The sequence below is a fragment of the Aspergillus uvarum genome, assembly GCF_003184745.1.
Source record: "Aspergillus uvarum CBS 121591 unplaced genomic scaffold BO82scaffold_103, whole genome shotgun sequence".
Taxonomy (NCBI): Eukaryota; Fungi; Ascomycota; class Eurotiomycetes; order Eurotiales; family Aspergillaceae; genus Aspergillus; species Aspergillus uvarum.
Window position 1 is genome coordinate 49,275 of NW_020291400.1, and position 22,083 is coordinate 71,357.

The 22,083-nt window shown below is 53.0% G+C and overlaps 5 protein-coding genes across 5 annotated transcripts; 3 read left to right on the forward strand and 2 right to left on the reverse strand.

Moving 5' to 3' along the window:
* Nucleotides 1-1,206: 1,206 nt before the first annotated feature.
* Nucleotides 1,207-3,065, forward strand: BO82DRAFT_379290 (sugar porter family MFS transporter; the record flags this gene model as incomplete). Its single annotated transcript, XM_025637679.1, has 5 exons — nt 1,207-1,426; nt 1,481-1,669; nt 1,731-2,201; nt 2,258-2,723; nt 2,789-3,065. 5 exons carry the CDS (start codon nt 1,207-1,209, stop codon nt 3,063-3,065), a joined length of 1,623 nt encoding a protein of 540 aa, XP_025486034.1.
* A 1,908-nt stretch (nt 3,066-4,973) lies between these two features.
* Nucleotides 4,974-7,335, forward strand: BO82DRAFT_348485 (putative MFS transporter; the record flags this gene model as incomplete). Its single annotated transcript, XM_025633833.1, has 4 exons — nt 4,974-5,565; nt 5,680-5,991; nt 6,063-6,654; nt 6,736-7,335. The coding sequence occupies exons 1-4, from the start codon at nt 5,396-5,398 to the stop codon at nt 7,333-7,335; spliced, it is 1,674 nt and encodes a 557-aa protein (XP_025486035.1). The 5' UTR covers nt 4,974-5,395.
* Nucleotides 7,336-7,666: 331 nt separating this feature from the next.
* On the reverse strand, nt 7,667-19,078 carry BO82DRAFT_387758 (glutamine synthetase). The gene is made up of 6 exons (XM_025638336.1): nt 17,040-19,078; nt 16,332-16,979; nt 9,490-9,522; nt 9,303-9,395; nt 8,545-9,049; nt 7,667-8,489 (listed from the first exon to the last, which is right to left on the reverse strand). Exons 1-6 carry the CDS (start codon nt 18,732-18,734, stop codon nt 8,050-8,052), a joined length of 3,414 nt encoding a protein of 1,137 aa, XP_025486036.1. The 5' UTR covers nt 18,735-19,078; the 3' UTR covers nt 7,667-8,049.
* Nucleotides 19,079-19,302: 224 nt separating this feature from the next.
* BO82DRAFT_297796 (uncharacterized protein) lies at nt 19,303-20,259 on the forward strand (the record flags this gene model as incomplete). Its single annotated transcript, XM_025631963.1, has 5 exons — nt 19,303-19,389; nt 19,488-19,894; nt 19,941-20,020; nt 20,078-20,108; nt 20,163-20,259. The coding sequence occupies 5 exons, from the start codon at nt 19,303-19,305 to the stop codon at nt 20,257-20,259; spliced, it is 702 nt and encodes a 233-aa protein (XP_025486037.1).
* BO82DRAFT_359715 (SOS response-associated peptidase) lies at nt 20,253-21,992 on the reverse strand. The gene is made up of 3 exons (XM_025636631.1): nt 21,922-21,992; nt 21,242-21,800; nt 20,253-21,133 (listed from the first exon to the last, which is right to left on the reverse strand). Exons 1-3 carry the CDS (start codon nt 21,946-21,948, stop codon nt 20,448-20,450), a joined length of 1,272 nt encoding a protein of 423 aa, XP_025486038.1. The 5' UTR covers nt 21,949-21,992; the 3' UTR covers nt 20,253-20,447.
* Between the last annotated feature and the right edge of the window lie 91 nt (nt 21,993-22,083).

Consider the following 22,083-nt stretch of genomic DNA (forward strand, 5'->3'; position numbering starts at 1 on the left):
GTGCTGTACAGATCAGTCTTCGAGATTGAACACCATGAATGACATGGCGGTCGGTCGGTCGGTCGGTCAGTGGCTAAAAGTCAAGTTTGTTCGGATTGACCAAAAACAGCTAGACAGACACTGTTCCCAGGACTGTGATGACGGCATGCAAATTAACTTAACTTAGTCAATCAACTTAATGTTAACGTTAGTATCTTAGTACATACAGTACATGCGCACCAACAGTAGGTGACCCCGCCTGGCACTAACCAAGCCTAAACAAGCCGCTCCCCGCCGATCACTGCACCGCCCGCGAGACCTGGTGGTCTGCCATTTCACTCTCTGCTAACATCTTCCCTCGACTGTGGAATGAACCCACTGAGTCAGTCTCGCCTTTTCGTCTTTCCGTCTCTTCGCCTCTGGCGAGGGGTAAACAAGGGGAAGGCATGAGCTGATAGTCCTACGCAGACAGTTTGTCAGTTTGTTAGTTATCGCGCTGGAGGGCAAAATGCACCATCTTCTGGCTTCTAAGATCCCAACTCCCAATCCCATTCTGGCCCAGACCAATCACTGTCCCTCTTGCATACCAGCATCTTGATCGTTTTCGTCCGCCTGAATCAATTCCCCACCACCTTTCGAAGGCCTGACAATGAATGGATGTCATGCTTTGGATGGGAAACCCCGGTTTCCTCCACTAACGAATGGTCCTAGTGCATCTGACCTCCAGCGCGGATCCACTTTTTCCTTGGAGGTACAGTACAACCGTACTCTAGTGTACCTACTGATTACTGCATACTTCAATCGTTGTTGTCTGGAGAGTGCGACCAGGAGTACCACGTTATCCAATCAACTCTCGATGGGATGAACTATCGGTACCTCGAAGCACTTTCAAGACCAGTCTATCTAAGGTATTCAGCCCTTAGGTTTAATTTTCCATGCGCCGGTAATTATGACCGTAGCTCGTTAGAGCCAATATCTCCCATGCCCTCTTGCTGGTTTAAAACCCCATTCATCGCCCCTGCAACTGTCAAGATGATCTTTCTTTTCTTCAATTATTATTGTTCCATTTCCTCGGTCTTCTCCTTCCTTGATGCCTTCTCTTCCGTTCAATGAATCCTAAAACTTCACCGACTTGATTCTGGATCCAATCCTTCCTTCACCCCCACAAATTTGTTTCATCCACGCTCAAGAGGAATTTCATCAACGAAAGGAATTCATTTCACCAACATGGCGCGTACCTACTTGGGCCTCACAGGAGGCAAGTTGCAAATCGCGATCAGTTTGATTGCTGGTTTGGATTTCTTGCTCTTTGGATACGACCAGGGTGTCACTGGAGGCCTCTTAACCCTCGATTCATTCATCAAATATTTCCCTACCATCTCAACGAGTGGGTCCTACTATGAAAACTTGAGCCCGGGTGCTAGATCTGCTCAGTCAACTCGCCAAGGTAAGAACGCGCTAGACTGCTCCGGTTGAGCAACGCTCACCTGACCCATTATAGGTATTGTTGTCGCAGCTTACAACTTGGGATGTTTTGCGGGCTCGATTCCAACAATATGGGTTGGCAATTGGCTAGGTCGACGGAAGACAATCTTTGTCGGCTCGGCTATCATGGTTGTTGGTGCTCTGCTGCAATGTACCTCGTACGATCTAGCCCAGTTCATTGTCGGGCGTCTAGTGACTGGCTTCGGTAGGTGATGGGAGGTCTCTGCAGGAAATTCCCAAGTCTGGAGCTGACTCTTACTGTCCAGGCAATGGCATGAACACCTCAACGGTGCCCACTTGGCAATCCGAATGCTGTAGATCGAATCGCCGTGGCCAGCTAGTTATGATCGAAGGCGCCATGATCACCTGCGGCATTACCATCAGCTATTGGATTGATTTTGGCCTGCTGTTCGCCGACCCCAGCGAGGTGGCTTGGCGGTTTCCCCTCGCCTTCCAGATCTTTTTCGCTCTGATCATTCTAGCTTTCGTTATGTTTCTCCCGGAATCACCTCGCTGGCTCATCTTGAAGGGACGTGAAGATGAAGCGCGTGAAGTGCTTTACTCCTTGAATGGAAAACACGACGAGACTTTCATCGAGACCGAGTTCGCACAAATCAAAGCCACTGTGTTGGAAATGGCCAAGGGTTCTTTCCGCGACATGTTTACCATGACTGAAGATCGTCACTTCCACCGCGTGGTACTGGCCTATGTCAACCAGATGTTCCAGCAAATTTCAGGTACGTTCTCTATGCCCCTTCTGGGCTCGAATGCATTCGCTAATGAAACAATCAAGGTATCAATCTGATCACCTATTACTGCTCTATCGTCCTCGAAAACCAGCTGGGAATGAGCCTGGAAATGTCACGTTTGATTGCAGCTTGCAATGGAACGGAGTATTTCCTTGCCTCTTGGATTGCCGTCTTCACCATTGAGAAATTCGGACGGCGTCAGCTGATGCTGTTCGGTGCGGCGGGTATGTCCATTTCCATGGTCATTCTGGCGGTATGTGCCAGTCTCGATACGAACGGGGCTAGGGTGACTGTTGTCGTGTTCTTGTTCATCTTCAACACATTCTTCGCCATCGGTTGGTTGGGCATGACCTGGTTGTATCCAGCCGAGGTGGTGCCTCTCAAGATCCGAGCTCCGGCAAACGCGCTGGCCACGTCGTCCAACTGGATCTTCAACTTCATGGTGGTCATGATCACCCCCGTGGCCTTCGACAACATTGGGTACCAGACCTACATTATCTTTGCTGTCATGTAAGTACACCCCTTGCCGCCACCTGCATGCGTCGAGGCCGCCGAATCAACTGACTCGTAATTAGTAACGCATTCATCTTCCCCGTGGTGCTCTTCTTCTACCCTGAGACCGCGTGCCGGTCACTCGAAGAGATGGACCGCATTTTCCGGAAGACCAAGAGTATCTTCCAGGTGGTGAAGGTTGCCAACGAGGAACCTCACATGTACGGCCCCCGCGGTGAGCTGCTGCGGACGCTGGACGACGAGGAGGATGATGCGGTGCGTCGCACGAGCGTGCTGAATCACTCCATCAAGGATGCCGATAGGGATAGCGATGATGTGGCTAGCACCGAGAAGATCTAGAATGATCGGTCATCGGATCTCCGCGGATCGCTCTGATCATGCTTGCTTGTTAATCTTCGACGCACCTTGACGACTGCACGGCTTGATTTACTTCTCTTTTCTTCTGCCTTGGGGCCCTGGGGCCCGATTGACGATTACTGATTATACCCCTTATGGACGATGCTATACGATTTAGACGTGGCTCAAATGAAGAAGGCCTGGGCCTTGCCCCTTGCCAGATGTTGGTGTCCTCTAAAAGTTGTAGTTCCTCTTCCTTATCAGGCAGCGCGTGTGTGATGTACTATCAAGGCACCCTTGCATTTTGCCTGGCATCTGGGTGATTTATGTGCTGATCGCGATCCTGATCGGCCTGTCGAGACCTCGGGCTCTTTCCTGATCTACTTCACGGTCCAGACCGGGTGCAAATACCGCCAGACTAGAGCCTGACGCAGAGTGGCATTGGCCAATCCCTAGTATTCCTGTGAATGCTGCGGGCACCTTTACATGGCCTTCGAATCAGGATGACTGCCACATGTCATATGCAACCGTCTTATGCACTATTCTATACTAAGCTTTTGAGAACCGTCAAGTCATGCACAGAACCGTCTAGATTTTCACTGCTTGCGTAGCGACCAGATCATGTTACTCATTAACAAGATTGCCAGTCTCCAGGCTGACTTGCATGCATACTCTTTCAAGTGGCCAATCATGCAAGCCTGTGCTATATACAAGGCAATCTTGAAGAATAGTGGATGCCAGCAAACAGGAATTGAACCAAGCACTGGCACCTGTCAAGGCTTGCGGATCTCCCCCAAAACGGTGTTTACACTTTGTGAGTAACGACGATGAACACTCCTACGCTCTACCTTCACTGATGACCCTTCTATCGGCCAGGTACTGTGAGGAGAAACAACTAGCGATCCAGACTGTATACTGCCAGTCACCCTTGCCAAATATACCACTCCTCACCACGATCTCGGCCATAAGCTTGCAGAGCCAAGTCTCATCACTGAATCCCAATTTTGTTGAGCGTAAGAGGTTGGCTCAATCCCATCTAAAGGAACGTTCCTTGTCCGGCAGTTGAGACATGGAAGCAGTGGGGACGGGTGTTGGGGACATGCGCGGTGGGCCTCGATCGCGTCTGTCGCACTCAACAAGTGGGTACCGCCATGGCTGATGGCAGCAAGAAAGAGGGGGAAGTTCACCGGTCTGATAGATTGAGTCACCGATTGTCGCCGTGTAAGTTGTCTATGATGAGATGGATGAAGATCCCTATTCTCTTCAACCACGGCTGATTTACTTCCGGTATCGGATGTTTTTTATTTATTTATTTATTTTTTTTTATTTTTTGCAGGTCGACAGAGTGAGTCACTGAGGTTGAATTAACGTTGAACTAAAAAGTTCCGGGGCAGTTGAGGAAGAGGCAGAAGAACAGCCCCGTTTCTACCCGCCCGAGGGCTAAAGGAAGAAAACAGGCAATGTTTTCTTCCGGAGAATAGCGTTGCTTTGTATAGCCTGGGTTCGCTTCTTTTTCCTGTCCTACAGTGAGCAGAATGGTCATCGATGGCCATAGATGGTCACATAGGTTTGTCTGTCAGACCTACTCGTTAGGGAAAGAAAGGGGTCGAAGAGGGTCTGGAACCGACCGGGCCAATGGTTCCTCCGGCGGGTCCTTCTCTTGTTGCTTTTACACTTTTATCAATCAATCAATCAATGATAAGTTAGTTACTGTTACCGAGTCGCATGCAAATTCCCCTCCATTGACTTTTCGCTGGCCCTTTTTGCTTCTTCCTCGGCTTTCACCAAGCTTTTCTTTTCGGCATATCCTGCAGGTTCTCATCTTCCCCTGTCTCGTCTCCCCTTGCTTAAAAGCGTTTGCCTCGCCTCTTTTCGTCGTCAATTCCAGAGCTAGCCATCATGACCGTCGCACTGCAGGTACGTCGCCTGCGCCTCCCCACTACATTCCCAGCGCTATCGCAAGTTTATTCGTGCTCGAGCTGCATCTTTCTCCTCCCCTCCTTTGCCAAACCCAATCACAGTAGCTCGCAGATAAGACCAAAACTGACCATCTCCGAACTCCATTCCAGGGCTGATCACTGCCATCTTCTCCCCCCGACCCCGAGAATTAAAAAGTGCGGGGTTCCCAGCTCGTTTCCCCCTCGTGGCCAAACCACCTTCTCTTTTTTCCGTGAACTCTTCATCATTTCTACCACCGACAAACAATCTTATACCTGCGTGTGCAGTCTAGAGTAAGCATCCTTACTAGTGGCATCGACCGCGCGCCACTACTGCTTCGATTCCCTGGTCCTCAACAAGGATCACCGTCCCAACTGGCCCCCACCCCCGCCAAGATGTCCCTCGCAGAGTCCCACCCCGACCACCCTCACGGGGTGACCAAACAACCCAACACAGAGAGCATTCACGAACGATCGCTCGACAGTCGGGAGGGTGAAAATGACCTGGAGACGGGCAGTGAGCCCGAGTCTGAGGCTGACCTTGCCGAGATCGAGCGCATCTATAGGTGAGTTGAACAGTTGGTTGCTAGTCGAACTAGTTGTACTAGTGTGTTAACTATCCTGCATCGTCTGACATAACATGACATGACATGACATGCTAACTGAATCGACCCCTGCAGAAAGCTAGACTTCCGCATCATTCCCGCATTCTGGGTGCTCTATTTCCTCTGCGCGGCGGTACGCTCCAATGTCGGCCTCGCGCAAACCATGAACGAGAGCTCGGGTCATGATCTCGGCTCGGTGCTGAACATGACGCCACACCAGATCTCCACCGCTCTCGCACTGTTCTATGTCTGCTATGTGATCTTCGACTTGCCCTCCAACCTGATCATGACCCGTCTGAGTCCCCACGTCTGGATGAGTCGGATTGTCATTAGCGTGGGAATCATCGGGAGCTGCATGACGGCTATGAAAGCCGCCTGGAGTTTATAGTATGTGTTTCATGCCCCTCGGTCTGCCTGCCCCCTCGCTCCAACAGTCACTAATCACATCTGCAAATCAGCCTCCTTCGTCTGCTCTTGGGTATTGTCATCGCGGGCATGTGGCCCGGTATGACCTACTACCTCACCCTGTTCTACCCTCCCTCCCGCACCGGCAAACGCATCGGCCAGTACTACACGGCCGCGCAGGTCTCCGCCGCAGTCGTCGGTCTGGTCTCGGCCGGATTCCAGAAGATGGACGGCGAGCGCGGCCTGGTCGGGTTCCAATGGATGTTCCTGGTCTACGGGGTGATCACGACCGCCGTCGGCTTCCTGCTCCTGTGGTGGCTGCCAGACCGGCCGCTCGCGCCGGGCGCGGAGCCCAAGACGTCCAAGTACCTGTGGTGGTTCCCCCGCAGCCCGCCGGCGTTGACCGGCCGCGACGCGGAGATCCACTACCACGACCTCAAGCGCGTGTACCACCGCGCGCAGTGGACCTGGAAGGACCTGCTGAACGTGTTCCTGGACTGGCGCCTGTGGCCGCTGCTGATCATGTACTTTGGCGTCGTGGGCGTGGGCATCGGCACGCAGAGTTACGCCACCGTCATCATCCAGAGCATCAACCCGTCGCTGAACGGGATTGATCTCAGTCTCCTGACTGCCCCGATCTGGATTGTACGTATCCCTGGCCCAACATCCCAAACCCCCATCCCGGAACCCCATAACCCCACAGGTCAAAGCTAACCCTCCACAAAGATGGACCTAATCGCCATCCTCCTCGTCACCCCGATAAGCGACCGCTTCCACCGCCACCGCTCCCTCTTCTTCTCCGTGCCGGTCCTCCTGCAGATCCTGGGCCTGCTCCTAACGACCTACGCCGGCACGGCCACCAACTCCTGGCCGCGCTACGGCGGCCTCCTGATTGTGGGCTTCGGCCTGGGCCCCACCGTCCCCATCACCATGACCTGGACGACCGAGATCTTCCAGCCGCGCCACGGCGAGGTCGGCGTCGCCGCCGCCTCCGCCGTCGTCTCGGGTCTCGGCAACCTGGGTAGTATCATGACCACCTACGCCCTGTATTCCGGCTGGAAGAGCGACTACGAGGCCACGGGCCGCGCCAAGTACCGCAAGAGCAACCTCGTCATGGTCGGCATCCTGTGCGCCAGTATCCTGGCCGCCGTCACCATGGAGGTGCTGCTGCGCGTGGTGGATGGGAAGAAGAATGGGAATAAGGAAGGTGGGGCTGGTGCTGGTGGTGCGGTGGCCGCGGATGGGGCGGCCAGGCGCGAGGCGCGGCAGAGGGGGCTGGATGGGTTGGGGGCGGGGTTGTTCAAGGTCTTCAAGCGGGGTGGGTGATGATGCGGACGATGATGTTGAGGACCGGTGCATGGGCCTTGAGCATACAAAAAGAAAAAAAAAAAAAAAGATGTTTAGACATCGATCATGGTAAGGTAATCACGTGGTATGACTGGACGGGAATCGCATGAACCGCCAAGAAGATGTGAATGTTCATATAGTTTATAAATCATTGTATCTAATTTCTAGTATCATATTGCAAATGTTGACGTTGAAGTTGATGAACAGTCGATACGGTTTAGACGCAATCCGGCGCAGTGGCAAAGAAGCAAGACTTGACGTGTTCACATCCTGAGGATGTGCTTATTCGTAACGATTGATTATTTGAACACTATAGTACTGACCGTGGTTTCGGCCTTTAAAGCTATTTGATCCTTCCAGTTTCATCCCCAGTTTCAATTTCAAAAGACCGTCGTCGGTTCTCCTCCGAGTACCAGTCCTCTATGCCATACGTAACACATAACCCAAGGTAAGAAAGAAACATGCAAGACCAGCAACAGGACAACGAATGCATCAACAGGGCTGGCACATGAGAGAGTGTTCGAGAGAAACTCCGAAGCACCATCATGAAGAGAGAAAGAAAGAAGCGAAATTCTATAGTTTGCTCTCCCATGACCAGGCTGCATCGCAATCTGACTCCATGTCGACGCCGGAGGGTATACGAGCGCTAAGATGAAATGTTTTTCACATTTGGAGTAAATGTGCTAGACGCACTTAGTTGCCACCGCAAAGGGTCTCCACGATGATACCAGTAATTTGGTAGGGGCAGGCGTTACTGGCGGGACGGCGGTCCTCGAAGTAACCCTTGCCGTCCTTGGCGACCTGGCGGGGGATACGGATGGAGCCACCACGGTCGGCAACACCGTAGCTGAACTTGTCGATGTTGCCGGTCTCGTGACGACCAGTCAGACGCTCCTCGTTGCCCTCACCGTAGACGGCAATGTGCTCAACATGGCGGGCCTCGAGCTTCTTCATGTAGGACTCAATAGCCTTCATGCCACCGTCAGCACGAGTGGAGGCGGTGGAGACGTTGGTGTGGAGGCCGGCGCCGTTCCATTCACCCTTGATGGGCTTGGGCTCGAAGGAGATTCTGACGCCGAACTCTTCAGCGACACGGTGGAGGAGGAAGCGGGACATCCAGAGCTCGTCACCCACTGCGAAAGAAATTAGTATGTGATGATCGAGATCGCGATAAGACGGAATACTCACTGTCAATACCCTGGCAAGGGCCGACCTGGTACTCCCATTGGGAAGGCATGACCTCGGCGTTGATACCGGAGATCTTGATACCAGCGTACAAGCACGCACGGTAGTGAGCCTCGACGATGTCACGGCAGTAGACCTTGCCGGTACCGACACCACAGTAGTAGGGGCCCTGGGCACCGGGGAAACCACCCTTAGGCCAGCCGTAGGGCCAGCCATCGTTACCGAGGAGGGTGTACTCCTGTTCCAGACCGAACCAGAACTCCTCCTTGGCGTTAGCCTCCATCAGACGGGCAGCCTCGTGGCGGTGGTTGAACTTGTTGGGGGTTCCATCGGAATCCCAGGTCTCGCAAAGGACGAGGATGTTGTCACCGAGACGGAAGGGGTCGGGGTAGATAGCAACGGGGCGGAGGTAGACATCGGAGTTGTCACCGGGGGCCTGGCCGGTGGAAGAGCCGTCGAAGTTCCATTCGGGGAGTTCATCAACGGACTTGGGGGACTTGGACAGAGTCTGTGGGGTGGAAGAGAATGATTAGTCATGGTTTCATATTTCAGATCGATGAATCACGTGAGACTAATGCAGGTGGGTTGCAGGGCGGGCGTGCAGGGTCGGATCCCCGTGCGCAGGGCTTATCGGGAGCAGCATCATCGCTCTCTCCCTCCAGATAACACCCATTCTCTCCGCATCCGCGCGATCCAATGCACAAGCTGCGCCACCTGCAATGTCGAAGGTGAAGAAACGGGAATGAAAAGGGGAGGCGTACCCTGGTCTTGGAACGAGTGCCACCGGCGGCATCGATCCAAATGTACTCAGCCTGGACGTTACCCCGCTGGTCGAGGGACATGTACTTCATGAGCTGTTGCCAGCGCATCAGTCAGTATGAGATTTCCTTAAACCCGCAATGCGGTTCAAGAAACATCTTGTAAGGTAGCAATGAGACAAGAACGCACATTCTCCGTGTTGGAGATGGTGGTTGATTCAGCCTGCAGGGGGAGAAAGTATGAGTCAGCGCGCAATTCTTGTCGCTGCAGTGCATGGCATTCGGACAAAGAATGACCGGGGGAGATGTGAAAGCAACTCAAGAGATGCGTACCATTGTGAATATGTGTGTGGGTGTGTGTGAAAGATAGAAAACAAAAGGATGCTGTTTAGCGATTAAGCTTGCAGGTGCAAAGCTCGTGGACTTGGATTGTTCAGATCACAGTCGAACGACACAAACAGGACAATCAAAAGATTGATGTGGTGCGATTTATAGCGAGAGCGGCGGAAGGATCAAATGTTGCTCTTGGAAAATAGAGAGAGAAAGTAAAGGATGGGGGAGGGAGAGATGATAAAGTATGGCGGAGAGGAGATGATGGGATGAGAATGGAGAAAGTCAGTCACAGCGGCAGTTTGGGTGGGGGGAGGATATCCTTTAAATTTAAGAGAATAAGTTTTTCTTTCGGGAAGGAGAGAGAAAAAGGCGGCGGGCGCGTCTTTTTTTCCCTTTTTCCCTTTTTTCCATGTCCTGAATTTCTAAACCGATTTAATCATTTCATTGATTCATTCAATCAAAACCTGTGGTCGGCCGGGCCTGGGGCTACCGGCAAAGAGTGGAAGTGTGAGAGTGAGAGAGGCAAAAATCCATTCCCATTTCCCAAAAAAGACTGCAGTCCCACCCATTTCCACTTCCATTCTGGGAAAAGAAAGTTCAAAAATAAACCTGGCCGTACTGAAAATTACCGTTCCGGTTGGGCACGGTCTTAGGACCTGGTAATTTATCGCTCCATTCGGGATGCTCGTTCTTGCACTTGCACACTTGCAAACTTGAGATGCGCATCGATAATATCAATGAGGTTGGTTCATCGTCTGTCCTTCTTGCTCCCTCAACAACGATTGCCCCTACTCTTTCTCTCTTTCATTTTCTTACTCAGTCCTACCAATTCGACAGCTTCCAGAGATGGGACACATCTTCACCAGCACAATGCAACCAAGGCTGCAGGATTGACCAGGGCTCGGAGGCGCCACCATCACTGCGCCCGCATTCTGTCAATGGGCCAGCCTCGACCACTCGCTGTTTCCGATGTCCAGATTCCTACCTACGCTGGCAGTCGTCGTGGTTATGTCAGCCAGTTCATCGTCAAAGGTTTTGTAAAATAACAATGACAGCCAACAGTAGTGTCTGTAGGCAATTGCGACTCTCCGTTCGATAGACTTTTCGAGCTAAAGTTATTCGTAGAATGCAGCGGTCAGCCCAGCACGGATATTACCCGAACGGGTAATCTCGATGCGCAATTGAAGCTATCGAAAGGACGGAAACTGCCTGTCACACGCCATTAATCTAACCTCCCACACTACTATAGACTATAGTGTCTCCAGTTATCATGGTCTCTCTCTTCCTCGCCGTGTAATCCTATCTTCTTGGTTCCTGATAGGTAAAGCCCTTCGTTGATAATGATAACCCAGGTCAGGCCGGAAGCGGTTGGACTTCCCCAGATGGATCATCTTCGATGCTGGGCCCCCCACGCGACGGTGATCTGGGTTCAGACCTGGATCCATCCATCCCTATCAGACAGACAGGAAGTACAGAAAACACCGAAAGTACTATCAGGGCTGATAATTGGCAGGCCGCACCTCTTTCCATGTCGGCTGACCAGTATTTCTTGAGTTCCTTTCCCTCCCCCTCCATCATCAAGACTGTGACATACCGAGCCAACTCTTCGTCTGCCTTCTTTTTGCTGACCTTCCTATCCCTGGTGGCTGAGAGATAGCAACACGAAACGGTTGCTAAAACCTATTATCAATATCAAGCAGACGTCAGTCCCCATGCATATCAGCTGCAGGACCCGAATAGCTCGGACGTGACCTGCGCCTAATCGCAATGACCGGGGTTTTTATTGGCAGAGCGCCCATGGCATGGATAGGATAGAGTTGATACTTGATAGGAAGCACCTTGAGAGGCACTCAGGTTGCCGCAGCCTATCTTCCGTTGCCTTATCGCAAAGGACACATGTGGCTGGAGTCAGACCATATTGCCATCGAGGAGTTGGGATTAAACTGATCACTTGCTCTTCTCCAATCTACCAAAGAAAAGCAACCGAGGCAGCGATTTTGATATCACAGGAATCCGTACCAGGATGTTACCGCCGCACCAGATACCCCAATACGTACTGGTCAAACTGCACCTTGCGGTTATCTAAATTCAGAGGATGTCTTATCGCTGACTGCCCCTCGAAACCCCGCCATGAGTCGCGTGGGTGGATCCTGGCGCGCCTGCCGGACTGAATGGGGGGGAAAAGAGTTTTCATTTTAATCGCGCATAGATGGAATTCGACCGCGTCAATTCTCGATTTTTCCGTGTAGCGTGTCGGGAGCAGCGCGCACAGATCGGATCCAGTCTCCCACCCCATAGACGGTGGTGGAAAACTTGGGGGAGAGAATTGAGGATTGAATGTCTACCTATCCTCGTTGACAGCTATTACCCCGGGGAATGAATTGCCTGTCCGTCCTCCATACAGACAGCCGGTAATTCAAATACCACGCGGGCAACCCAGTTTTTGCGTCCGGTGGGGCGTGGCAAAACCATTCTCGAAGAAAGCGTCACCATCACCGTCGTCACCCCCGAGACCGGCCATGTTTCCATGTTAACGGCAGTTATTTCTGGGTTCGGGTGACTAATATGAAGAATCAGCCGAGTCCCAGCCGTTCCCTGCCACCGCCTTGGGTGCAAGACGGCGAAGAAAAGGGGAAAAAGGTTCCTTGCACCGGCAACGGGGGTAAAGTCAAAGGGGGAAGGGAAGAATGGACGGGTGAACGGGGTGACTGCGCAGGGGAGAAGAGTTCTGGGTGACTGGCATATGGGTGGTTCCGGAGGGAAGAAGCCCTTATCCATCCAGCTACCCTGTCTATCCCCCAGACTTTTGCTTCTCTCAAGCCTCGAGGTGAGTGCAGTGGCGAGCCTAATCAAGTCTCTTAGGGTCCGATCAAAGGGAGGGGCTCCCGCAGCATCATCGTCATCATTATGGCTTGCCCTTCCCCGGGTATTCTGCAACAAATGGTAACAGGGCTAAGCCGGGAGATTCAGGAATCCGGGCAAGAATGAGTGGCTGCCCTTCGTGTTCTCCTCGATCAGCCCTGTGGATGTCGTCAAAAGTTCTTTCAGGCCTCCACTCGACGAGAGAGCCTCGTCCTTCTGATCGCTCAGATGTCATGGGAAACTCATCCAAGCATCATAGCTTAATGCCACGCAATGGCGGCAATAGTCGCAGAGCCTACGGCGAGACAATGTTTCTATAAACAGGCTTCCGTATCGTCTGCGGAGGCGGTCAAGGCCAGGAATAGATGTACTTTGAGTCCAAAGGTTTCAAATTGCGACTCCTGATTGTGGCGCAGGCCCAAGAAATCTGAGGCTGAGCAGTACTCCCTACGGAGTACACGGTTACACCATCCCTGTCTCAACTCGGACCGGAGGAGGGCTATTTTTGATTCCATTCATTACTCTTGTGATGAATGAAACGATCCAACACATCCAGGATTGCAAATTTGACTGCCAACAAAAAAGAGCAGTCGTCGCGGTCAGGCACGAATCATCCCCGATTATCGAGCCATGGCGTCAATTTTCACACAGGGTGGAGTCGTGGAGATGCGCCCTTTCAAGCGACGAGTGCAGCATCTGGACACAAATGGGGAAATAATCCCTCACCGGCCCAAAGCCACAGACAATCAGCTTATCGGAAACATGGCCACAGCCATGGGACCAGCTGTAGATCCCCGCCTCCTGATCAATCACCTTCTCCGCTGCCTGTCTCCTCTTATCGCCCATTGCCGATTGGCTCCCTGCCCCGGGCCATGACAAACGCTGCTGACTGGTGTCGGGCCGATTTCAACCTGTGTAGGCAGAGGGGGAGAAGGTCTCTTGGTTCGCGGTTCAGGAGGTATAGAATTGCGCTCGCTCCATGCTCGCGAGAGAGAGGAACCTCTGCGAATTTGGCTGAAGAAAATCGAGCCCGTGTGGCGGGTACAGCAGAAGTTGATAGGAGCTACAGATGGTTGATTGTGCGATGGCCGGGCCGGCCGTCGGGTAAGGACTAATTTGGCGGGTGGATCTCAGTATGGATCCCTGAGGGGGGAGGGGGAAACAAAGAACACCTGATATCCTTTTGATAGTGGAAGGAATTAGTATAGTTCAGTACTCCGTGCTTCCTCGGGACTAAGTCTATTGCAGTTGGTCAGGTTTACAATTGTTGTGTGATGGGAGAATTTGCAAAATAATAGCTGAACGCATACGAGACGCGATGGTGGTGATTGAACGTAGGTTGGTTGGGTAGAGAGTGGTCGGTCGAGGTTCTAGATGTCCGACTGTATAGCGGGTGTGGGATGACATGCATGAAATTTACTCAGTACATTGGTAGAATTTTCAATTGTACAGTACTCCATCTGAGAGACGCGTCCGCCGGAGATCTATATCCTATCCTATCCTCACCTCAACAACCCAACAACCCTTCAATCCGCCCAATCTCAGTTCCTGTAGAGCTGAATATCTTCATCCACAACCCCAGCCACATCTCCTACCTCTGAAGAGCCAACAAGAAACTTCACCTTGCCTGACCCGAAGTAATGTGTGGTGAGTGTACATCACACAGTACATCCAACTAACGAAATGACAGCTCCCATTCTGATAGACCAGCCCATATTCCCTCCTTCCCCCCACTTTTATCCGGATTGAAGACCGTACGTATAGATAGGAACAGGAACAGGAACAGGAACGATCTGCTTCTGGGCCGATTCGCTTGTCCTCAGCATTAGATTTTTTTTCTGGTTCCTTTGGGAAGGAGGGGTTGGTGACTCATTCATCCGACGCGAATCGCGAGCAAGCGGACGAGCGAACTATAGCACTGGCGTCCACGAACACGCACTGTTCGGTAGATGATTATCTAGGATTGGTTATACACGCCCACTTTGTTATATAATACCTTGGATGTTCATTATATAAATCCTCCTACCGAGCTTATGTCTGAAGAATTGATCTAAGCAAGCAGAGTAGCCTCCCGAACCCCAAATTTGTCAGATATACAAAGTAAAACACAAAACCAAACTGAAACACAAGAACAAGAAGCAGCCTTACTCCTACAGGGATTCGGGTTCAATTGCAAAAATACCTCTCCCTATGAAGCTAGGCAATGTATCAAAAATTTCAGGTCAAAACAACCGAAAAAAAAAAAAAAGCTCCATAGTTAGGCAGCTGTACTGTACACCCCCATTTAGACTCATTAGACTACTTGACGGTGCAGGAATGGGACACTTTTGTACAAAGTATCCGTCAGTCAAGGAGAGTAATTCGCGCAGTTGATCCGCATCAAAAAAATCACAAAACTCAGTTATAGCAAAGAACAGAATGAAGAAATTCCCGCATACTTCGGATGTTCATTTGGAAAATTGAATGGGGGAACAGGGAAAAGGGAAAGAGTCGTTTGACAGCTCATGCTTCCTCCTAGTAGTGTTTTGCGCGCGGGAAAAAAAAGCCCCGGCGGCGACCAACCAACACCTCCAAACCAGAAGGACACCCAAAAACCGCAGTGCTCCGCTGAACTCAAACCTCACCTGACCTAACCTAAGGCAAAGCTCTTGCATTTCCAGTTCCATTTCCATTTCTCCCCTTGCGTCTCGTTGGGGAGGTGTAAATGTCCGGGGAAGAAGAGGAATGATGGGCGGGAAAACGGGGGAAAATCCCTCATACTACTCCGTGAGTCCGTACATTATATGTTGGCTGGATCTGCAGAGTATAGCTGATCGACTTCTGGCAGATGGGTTCGGCTCAGTCAAGGACCCTACGGACATTTCGTGGAAATACGAAAGACTCCGTACAATGCGAGGTATCAGATCAGCCTGCTGGGTTCATTGTCTGACTCTGTCCTCCGTACAGCCTACAGCCAGCCCCGTTATTTGGTCTTGCCGCTTTTCCAAGGGCGAAACCTCCGACTCAGGGTCTTCTTCAATCCTTCCCAGAAATTGGAGAGTCAACGTTCGGTTACGGCCGGTTTTTCTGGCTTCTTACTGGATTGTTTCTAACAGTTGTTGCGCGTGCCTGGATTCGACGGGTATATTCCAGCTTACATAGGATGTATTGACTTAGAAAGTACGTAGTACAGTACCATGGGAAGTAAGATCCTGTCTTATATTAGAGGCAGAGCTAGCGAGGTGCTGCAGGTACAATTGCCCAGGAATCAATCGTGTTCCGCCGGAGCGGACGGTTTCATTTTGCAAATATCGATCATGGTATCGTTCGGCTCGAGACTCTCGTATCCCCCTGGTCCTCGGCTGGTCCAAGGCCCCTAGGGCCGAGGGAGCAATCCCCACGCTGCACGATCTCATGGCACATGACGTGACGCAGCTCTGTGATCTCACATGGAACCACGGAGGAAGATTCGGGAGTCTGAGCTGAGTATCGTCGCTTCCACATCCGGCTAGGCCCAGATAGCACTAGACGAGTCCCAGTCCAGTGCAGATCAGAGACGCCAAATTGGGATCTGACGGTCCCCGTTCGCCCCATGCAGACACTGCATTGGGACTAAATTCGAGCAAACGGGGGAGATTCTGCTTCCAGAATGGCCAGCAAAGCTTGTTCAAGAGAGATAGGACAGGTAACGCATGGCCATCCCGATTACGTCACCGCCTCGTCCGATTGCCAACCGACAGGTCACTATCTGAAGACGATTCTTCCCCACACACCGTGGTTGCAGCGTATCCGTGACCTACCCCGGTCTGGGGTGTGAAGCTATCAGCGGCCCTTGCGCTGCCGGGCCCATCGTAGTACCCACTCTACCAGAATCCCCAGGTCTTGCGAGACTTCTAACACCCTCGCGATGGTCTTTTGCAACTTGGATATCTCATTGTCATGGCCTCCGCTCGCGTGAGTGTCCGTCTGATCCTTACTGGTGTTCTCACCGTCAAACAAACCAGTCATGTCGATGACGGACACGCGACCGTTGAGTCCAACTTCGAGGCTGACAGAGACTTTGCTCAGCGCAGAATATCCTTGGTCCAGTGTTGATTTTCCTCCAAGGTTGTCCACAGTAAACAGAAGCATGATGACCGGGGCTTGACCGAGCTGCGTGCGCAAGGTCACGTCTACTTTGACGTCATCTTCGGTGGTCGAATCATCGCCAAATCTTCCGTCCATAGCACCTTTCCCCTTGCCTATAGTATGGCCACCTGCTTGTCCAAAGCCTCCAGCTTGTCCAAACCCTCCAAGCAATGAGTTTAACCTCTTCTCGTTGGGATCGTCATTGCTGAGAATAATGAGGTCACCCTCGGTTATCGTCTGCGATTTATTGGCATTCGAGAGATTGAAGAACCCTTTGGACAGATCTTCCTGTGCATTGAGTTTGTCGTTGTCGGGTTTGGTCGTGGTAGTGAAGATGCCACGGATCAGATTCGCCAGAAACGCGTACTGTCGTAAGATCTAAAGATTAAAGAATTAGTATACCCACGTAAAAGGCACAATAGAACACAGGACCCGTACCGGAAGTATGTCTGCAAGCTGCCTTGGGTGCGAGAACGGAATGTCTCTCAGGGTCCGACCTGCGACAGATTCAAATGGCTGGAACGTGTAGCAATGCTGCTTCTTGCATGGCTTGCCATCTTCGTCAATGGTCTGCAACGATAGCCTACGGCTTCTGCGCCCAAGCTGCGATGCTTCTTCCGGTCCCAGTCCCATCGCACCAGCCGCCGATAATGGCGACCAGCCAGGAGCCAACAGCCCATCGTATGTGACCATCTTGAATTCAGGGGGCAACTGCATGCCGAGATGACGGTAGATATCTGACGCGGCCAAGATTGGTAGATCCAGCGGGGGTTCCATCCTAGCCACAAACCGGCGGTTGGGCGCAGAAGAGCCCAGGATGTTCGAGTCGAGCGCCATGGCGTCCGAGTGCCCTTGCGCGGTCGCAATCACGGTTTCGGGGGGCTCGGCCCAATTGACCACAACTCCCTCAGAAGACTCGGCTGACTCACTCGAGGAGGGACCAGTCTCGCCATTGTGGACTTTCGTCAGAACCTCCGCGGCAACCCAGTCTTTCGACACGCGAAGAGACGGATATCCCTCCTCGCACTCAACCACAACGCTCCACTTGCCCTTTCGCCCGGCCTCGTCCTCCTCCGCCGGCTGATCGACGGCCATCTCGTCGGAGGAGGCGGACTTCTGCTTCGCGTGCTTCGCATCTAGGACCCGCGCTTGCTGCACCCAGTAATCGAGGCCGAGCCCCACGCGACCCCCCTTGTGCAGAGACGGCCGACCGACCCAGCCGCTGCATAGGTGGTCGTAGACGCCCAAGAACTTGCGCTGTTCCCACTCCGCCTCCCACACGCGCTTCAGGCTCTCATACAAGCCCTCGATCGCCTCAAAGCAGTTGACCTCCTGGCTGAGTCTATCGTGGCGCGCCAGCCACTGCAGGTTCTCATGGAACCCGGTCAGCGGCTTCCACGCGCCCCGCTCGCCGTCCACGGGGGACTGGATCAGGTCGCGCTTCAGCACGGCCGTCGCCTCCTCGCGCTGCTCCCCGTCCGTCGACTCGGGCGTCACGTAGCTCAGACTAACCTCCTTGACGACATTGTGGCCGCGATGGAACTCGATCTCGAGGTCCACAAAGTTGCCGGCGATGCTGAGGCTATCCTCCTGCCAGATTGACTCGAACCCCTCGAGCTGGCCCAAGCGCTCAATGCCCTCGCGGCAGACCCCGCGGCCCGCGATGCGCGTCCGCAGGAGCTGCACCACATCCTCAATGTGTCTCTTCCGCTCCTCGTCGTTGTCCCGCACGCCGCCACCGCCGCCCAGTTTCAGGCCCGGCATGCCCAGCGCCTGGATGTCGCTGTCGTTCATCCCCGCGCCCACCAGGCCGCCGTCGTGGCCGGCCGGCGACGGGCTGATCCCGCTGTAGCCGCCGAGTGCCAGCAGAGCTGACGGCGAGCTTAGCGTGACAGGGTCGTCGGCCCCGGTCGTCGCCGCAAGAGGCGTGGCATAGTGGTGCGCCGAGGCGTTGGCGGGGTTGCTGCTGTTGGGGGGCTGGATGTGGCCGCCCGGTCCGGAGACCGAGGGGGTTCTCCCCGCGGGTGACTTGTGCGCGATGGGGCGGGCTGGATGCGCGCCAGCTGGGTGAGGCGAGGAAGTCAGGTAAGTTGGTGTTGCTCCGGGGTTCGGCTTGGACGATGGCGTCGCCATGACGGGCTCTCTTTGTGTAGGCAAGGCCGTAGCAGAAATCGTAGTCTGCACTTTATGCGATCAAGAAGAGAAGGCAAGCTGAGAGGTGCGAGAATTGGACCCAGGTAACACAATAAGAGAATAGAACCACACTTGCTAAGGTAGAGCCATACGGACTCAAATCGTTCTTTACGCAGGAATGCAGCCGGTAACGAAAAGAAACAACGAGCTTTTACAACCACTCAAATGATATTTGCAAGGAAAGGACTCGACGAACATAGAACATCAATTGAGAAGCAAAGAAAGAGAGAGAGAGAGGAAGGAAAACTCCCCACGGAACCGCTAAGTTGACAAGGACAAGGAAGTGAGTTAAGTGAATTGCCTTCAAGGCCATTCATTCAATGCGGGCGGAGCTGCTTCCAGCCCGCCCGAAAACGCGCAATCACATGAGTTTGTCTGGTTTGCTCTACAATCGTCATCGGCCCGGGGCCGGGGGGTTCAAGCTTGCGCTCCATTAATTGTATCGACTCAATGTCCGAAGATACCACTAGGATCATTAATCTTCTTTGATTCTTTCTCCTCCCCCAGCATGTTCGCTCTTCGGAACTCAGTGCGTCAAATGCCCCGGTGGGCACAGATTCGCTCTGTGTCAACCTTGGAAGGCAATCCTCACATAGTAAGTGTATCCTTCAAGCCATTGGCGCAGCGTCGCGAACTCTAGTAGAAGCCATTTTGCTTCTCTTGTACCCCTTTTATGCTCACATTCTTTCATAGTACGTGTTTCCCAAGAATGGCACCAACATACTGTCCTTGCTCCCTTCTGAGCCAACCAATCCCGACCTGGCCATCGGTGTCTCATCCAAACTACCTCCGACGCCAGACTCATTCAAAGAGAACCCTAAGTTCCTGGAAATTTTGCAAGACATCATGACTGAGCACGGCCACAAAGATCCCGACGCTATATCGCAAGCACAGGTCATGGTGTCTACGTCAGGAGCTAATCTGAGCACCGGCGGGGTGCTTTTGACTGGGGGACGTACGAGGAAACGCCGCAGCGAGGGCGATTCCAGCGGCGGAGCCAGTGGTCAAGGCGGCGCTGGCTCGGCTGGGAGAGGTGGTTGGATTCATCTTTCGGACAACCGACGGCCACCTGAGTATGGCCGTATCGCTTGGTATGGATGGTGTCCGGCTTGTGGTGTAAACCAACGACTGATAGAGTGAATATAGGCCGGAAGATATCTTCGGGAGCCTGGAAGTCGACGGGGAAGGAAACTTCGTGGGTGGGAACGGTAACTACCAGTCGAGCGGTATGTACTCCGATATACGAAAAGCTCTTCACCGGCCCAAGCTGACGAAACCGACAGGGACGTATCGCGTTGTGACTCGGGATGGAATGTAAGTCATGCAAGCACCGTCATTTTGGACCCAAAACTAACCAGAGTATAACAGTCTGGGGCTGAGCCCATTTCTGCGAGAAAAGCTGGTGCAAAAGCTGCGCCAGCAGGAGACGGGATCAATTCCCGTCGGTAGTGACCATGTACAATAGACTCTTGCTATCCTCATTGCTGTCTCAAAAGACTGCACTGATCCAAAACTGCTGGACAGTTGACACAAGCTGTAAAATATCCCCCCAAAAAATGGAACAACGCCGCTCAGAGACCAGCTCTTAATTGCAGACGACCAAAGCAACGCCAAAATTATACTTCGCCGCCAAGCCAGATGAGAAAATCAACTTCACTTTTGAAAGAAGTTCGTTATGGGCTGAGTCCCTGCCGCCGCTTTCTTCTGCTGGGGCTTTTTGGCCGGTTTCTGATTGTGAGTAGCACTTCGCATCTGCTTTCCTCGACTCGGTGCTTGCGTTGGACTTGCTTTCTGCTCGGTGCCCTTAACCGGCGAGGTAAGCTGAGTCCTCTGCCTCTTCGCAGCTTCATCCTCGACCTCCGCAGGACTCTCTGCCGGATGCTCCCGTTTGACCCCTGTAGCCGGCAGCGGCGCATTGTCCTCAGTCCACTCGGTGTCCACCGTGTCTCGATCGTCAGGTTCATCTTTGACGGTTCTGTCGTCCGGTTCTTCTATCAACGAACCACCACCACTCTCCGGCGCAGCCTTTTTGGCATTGGCGAAGAAATTGGCAATATTGCTCTTATTCTCCTTACTGCTCACCGGCACAATGAAGTCCGGGGAGTTGTTACCCACCTTCCCCACTTCCTTCGGCACCTGATAACACTCCAACTCGCCCTCGTACGGCTTCAACATGGCCTGCAGTTCCTTGGACCACGTAGTCCGGCCTGGATCCAGCCACCGGTTCATCTCCTCGCTCTTGGGCTCGAGAATCACAGGCATCCGATCATGCAGAAACTTGAGGTACGGATTCGAGGATGTCGTAATGATCGTAAACGTATACAGCTCTTCATCCGACCCTATGCCCTCTCCCCATCAGCTTGTAAAACCCCACGTACGGATCACAATCTCCCCCTCCACCAAAATCCCGGGCGGGGCCCTGCAACAAAAGCAGAAAAAAAACTCACCTTCATACCTCACGCAGTCCCACAACCCCGCAAAACACATCAAATCCCCATCCCTCCGCCGCACAAAATGCGGGACCTTCTCCTTCCCGCCCGGTCCCCGTTTCAACCACTCAAAGAACCCCTGGCAGACGACGACGCAGCGCTTCTTGCGCTTCATCGACGTCCACATCCCGCGGTCCTCGAGCAGCGAGTCGTCCCGGCAGTTGATCGTGCGCATCAGCGACCCGTAGTCGGGTTTGCGCTTCGTCCAGAATGGGATCAGGCCCCATCGCATGCTTTGGATTTTGTAGCGGGGGCGGGTTCCCTTCTCATCACCTGACGGTTGGGTGGTGGTGGTGGCGGCGGTAGGGTCTTGTTGGGGGTGAGTAGGGTTGTAGTTGTCGTCGTTCTCGGGTGGCTGCTGCTGCTCTACTGCGCCAGTGGACGCTGCCTCCACGCGGTACACCGCACCATTGTTCCCCGGCGCGAAGTTATAGGTTTCGCGGACTTCGTCGTCGTCTGGGACTTCGTCGACGGGCATGCCTTGTTCTTGGAGACGGCGCTGGACGAAGTTCATGCGCTTTTTGGGTGGGGGTTGTGCTGTGGTTAGCTCATTGTGTACTGAATTCTGATTTACTCGGGAATATAAATGTATAGATGGGGGGAAAGTGGGGGGAAATGGATGTGCTGAGGTTACGTACCACGCCTAGTGCGTATCGTCCACACATTATGCCTCTGCTAGTCTGGCGCTCAAGTAGATCAAAGATCAAAGATCATGCGATGAATGTAGATGGAGAGTCTACCTTGAAAGAGGTTAAATCCGACGTCATGTCATTCAGCGCAGGGCGGCGGCGGAGAAGCTC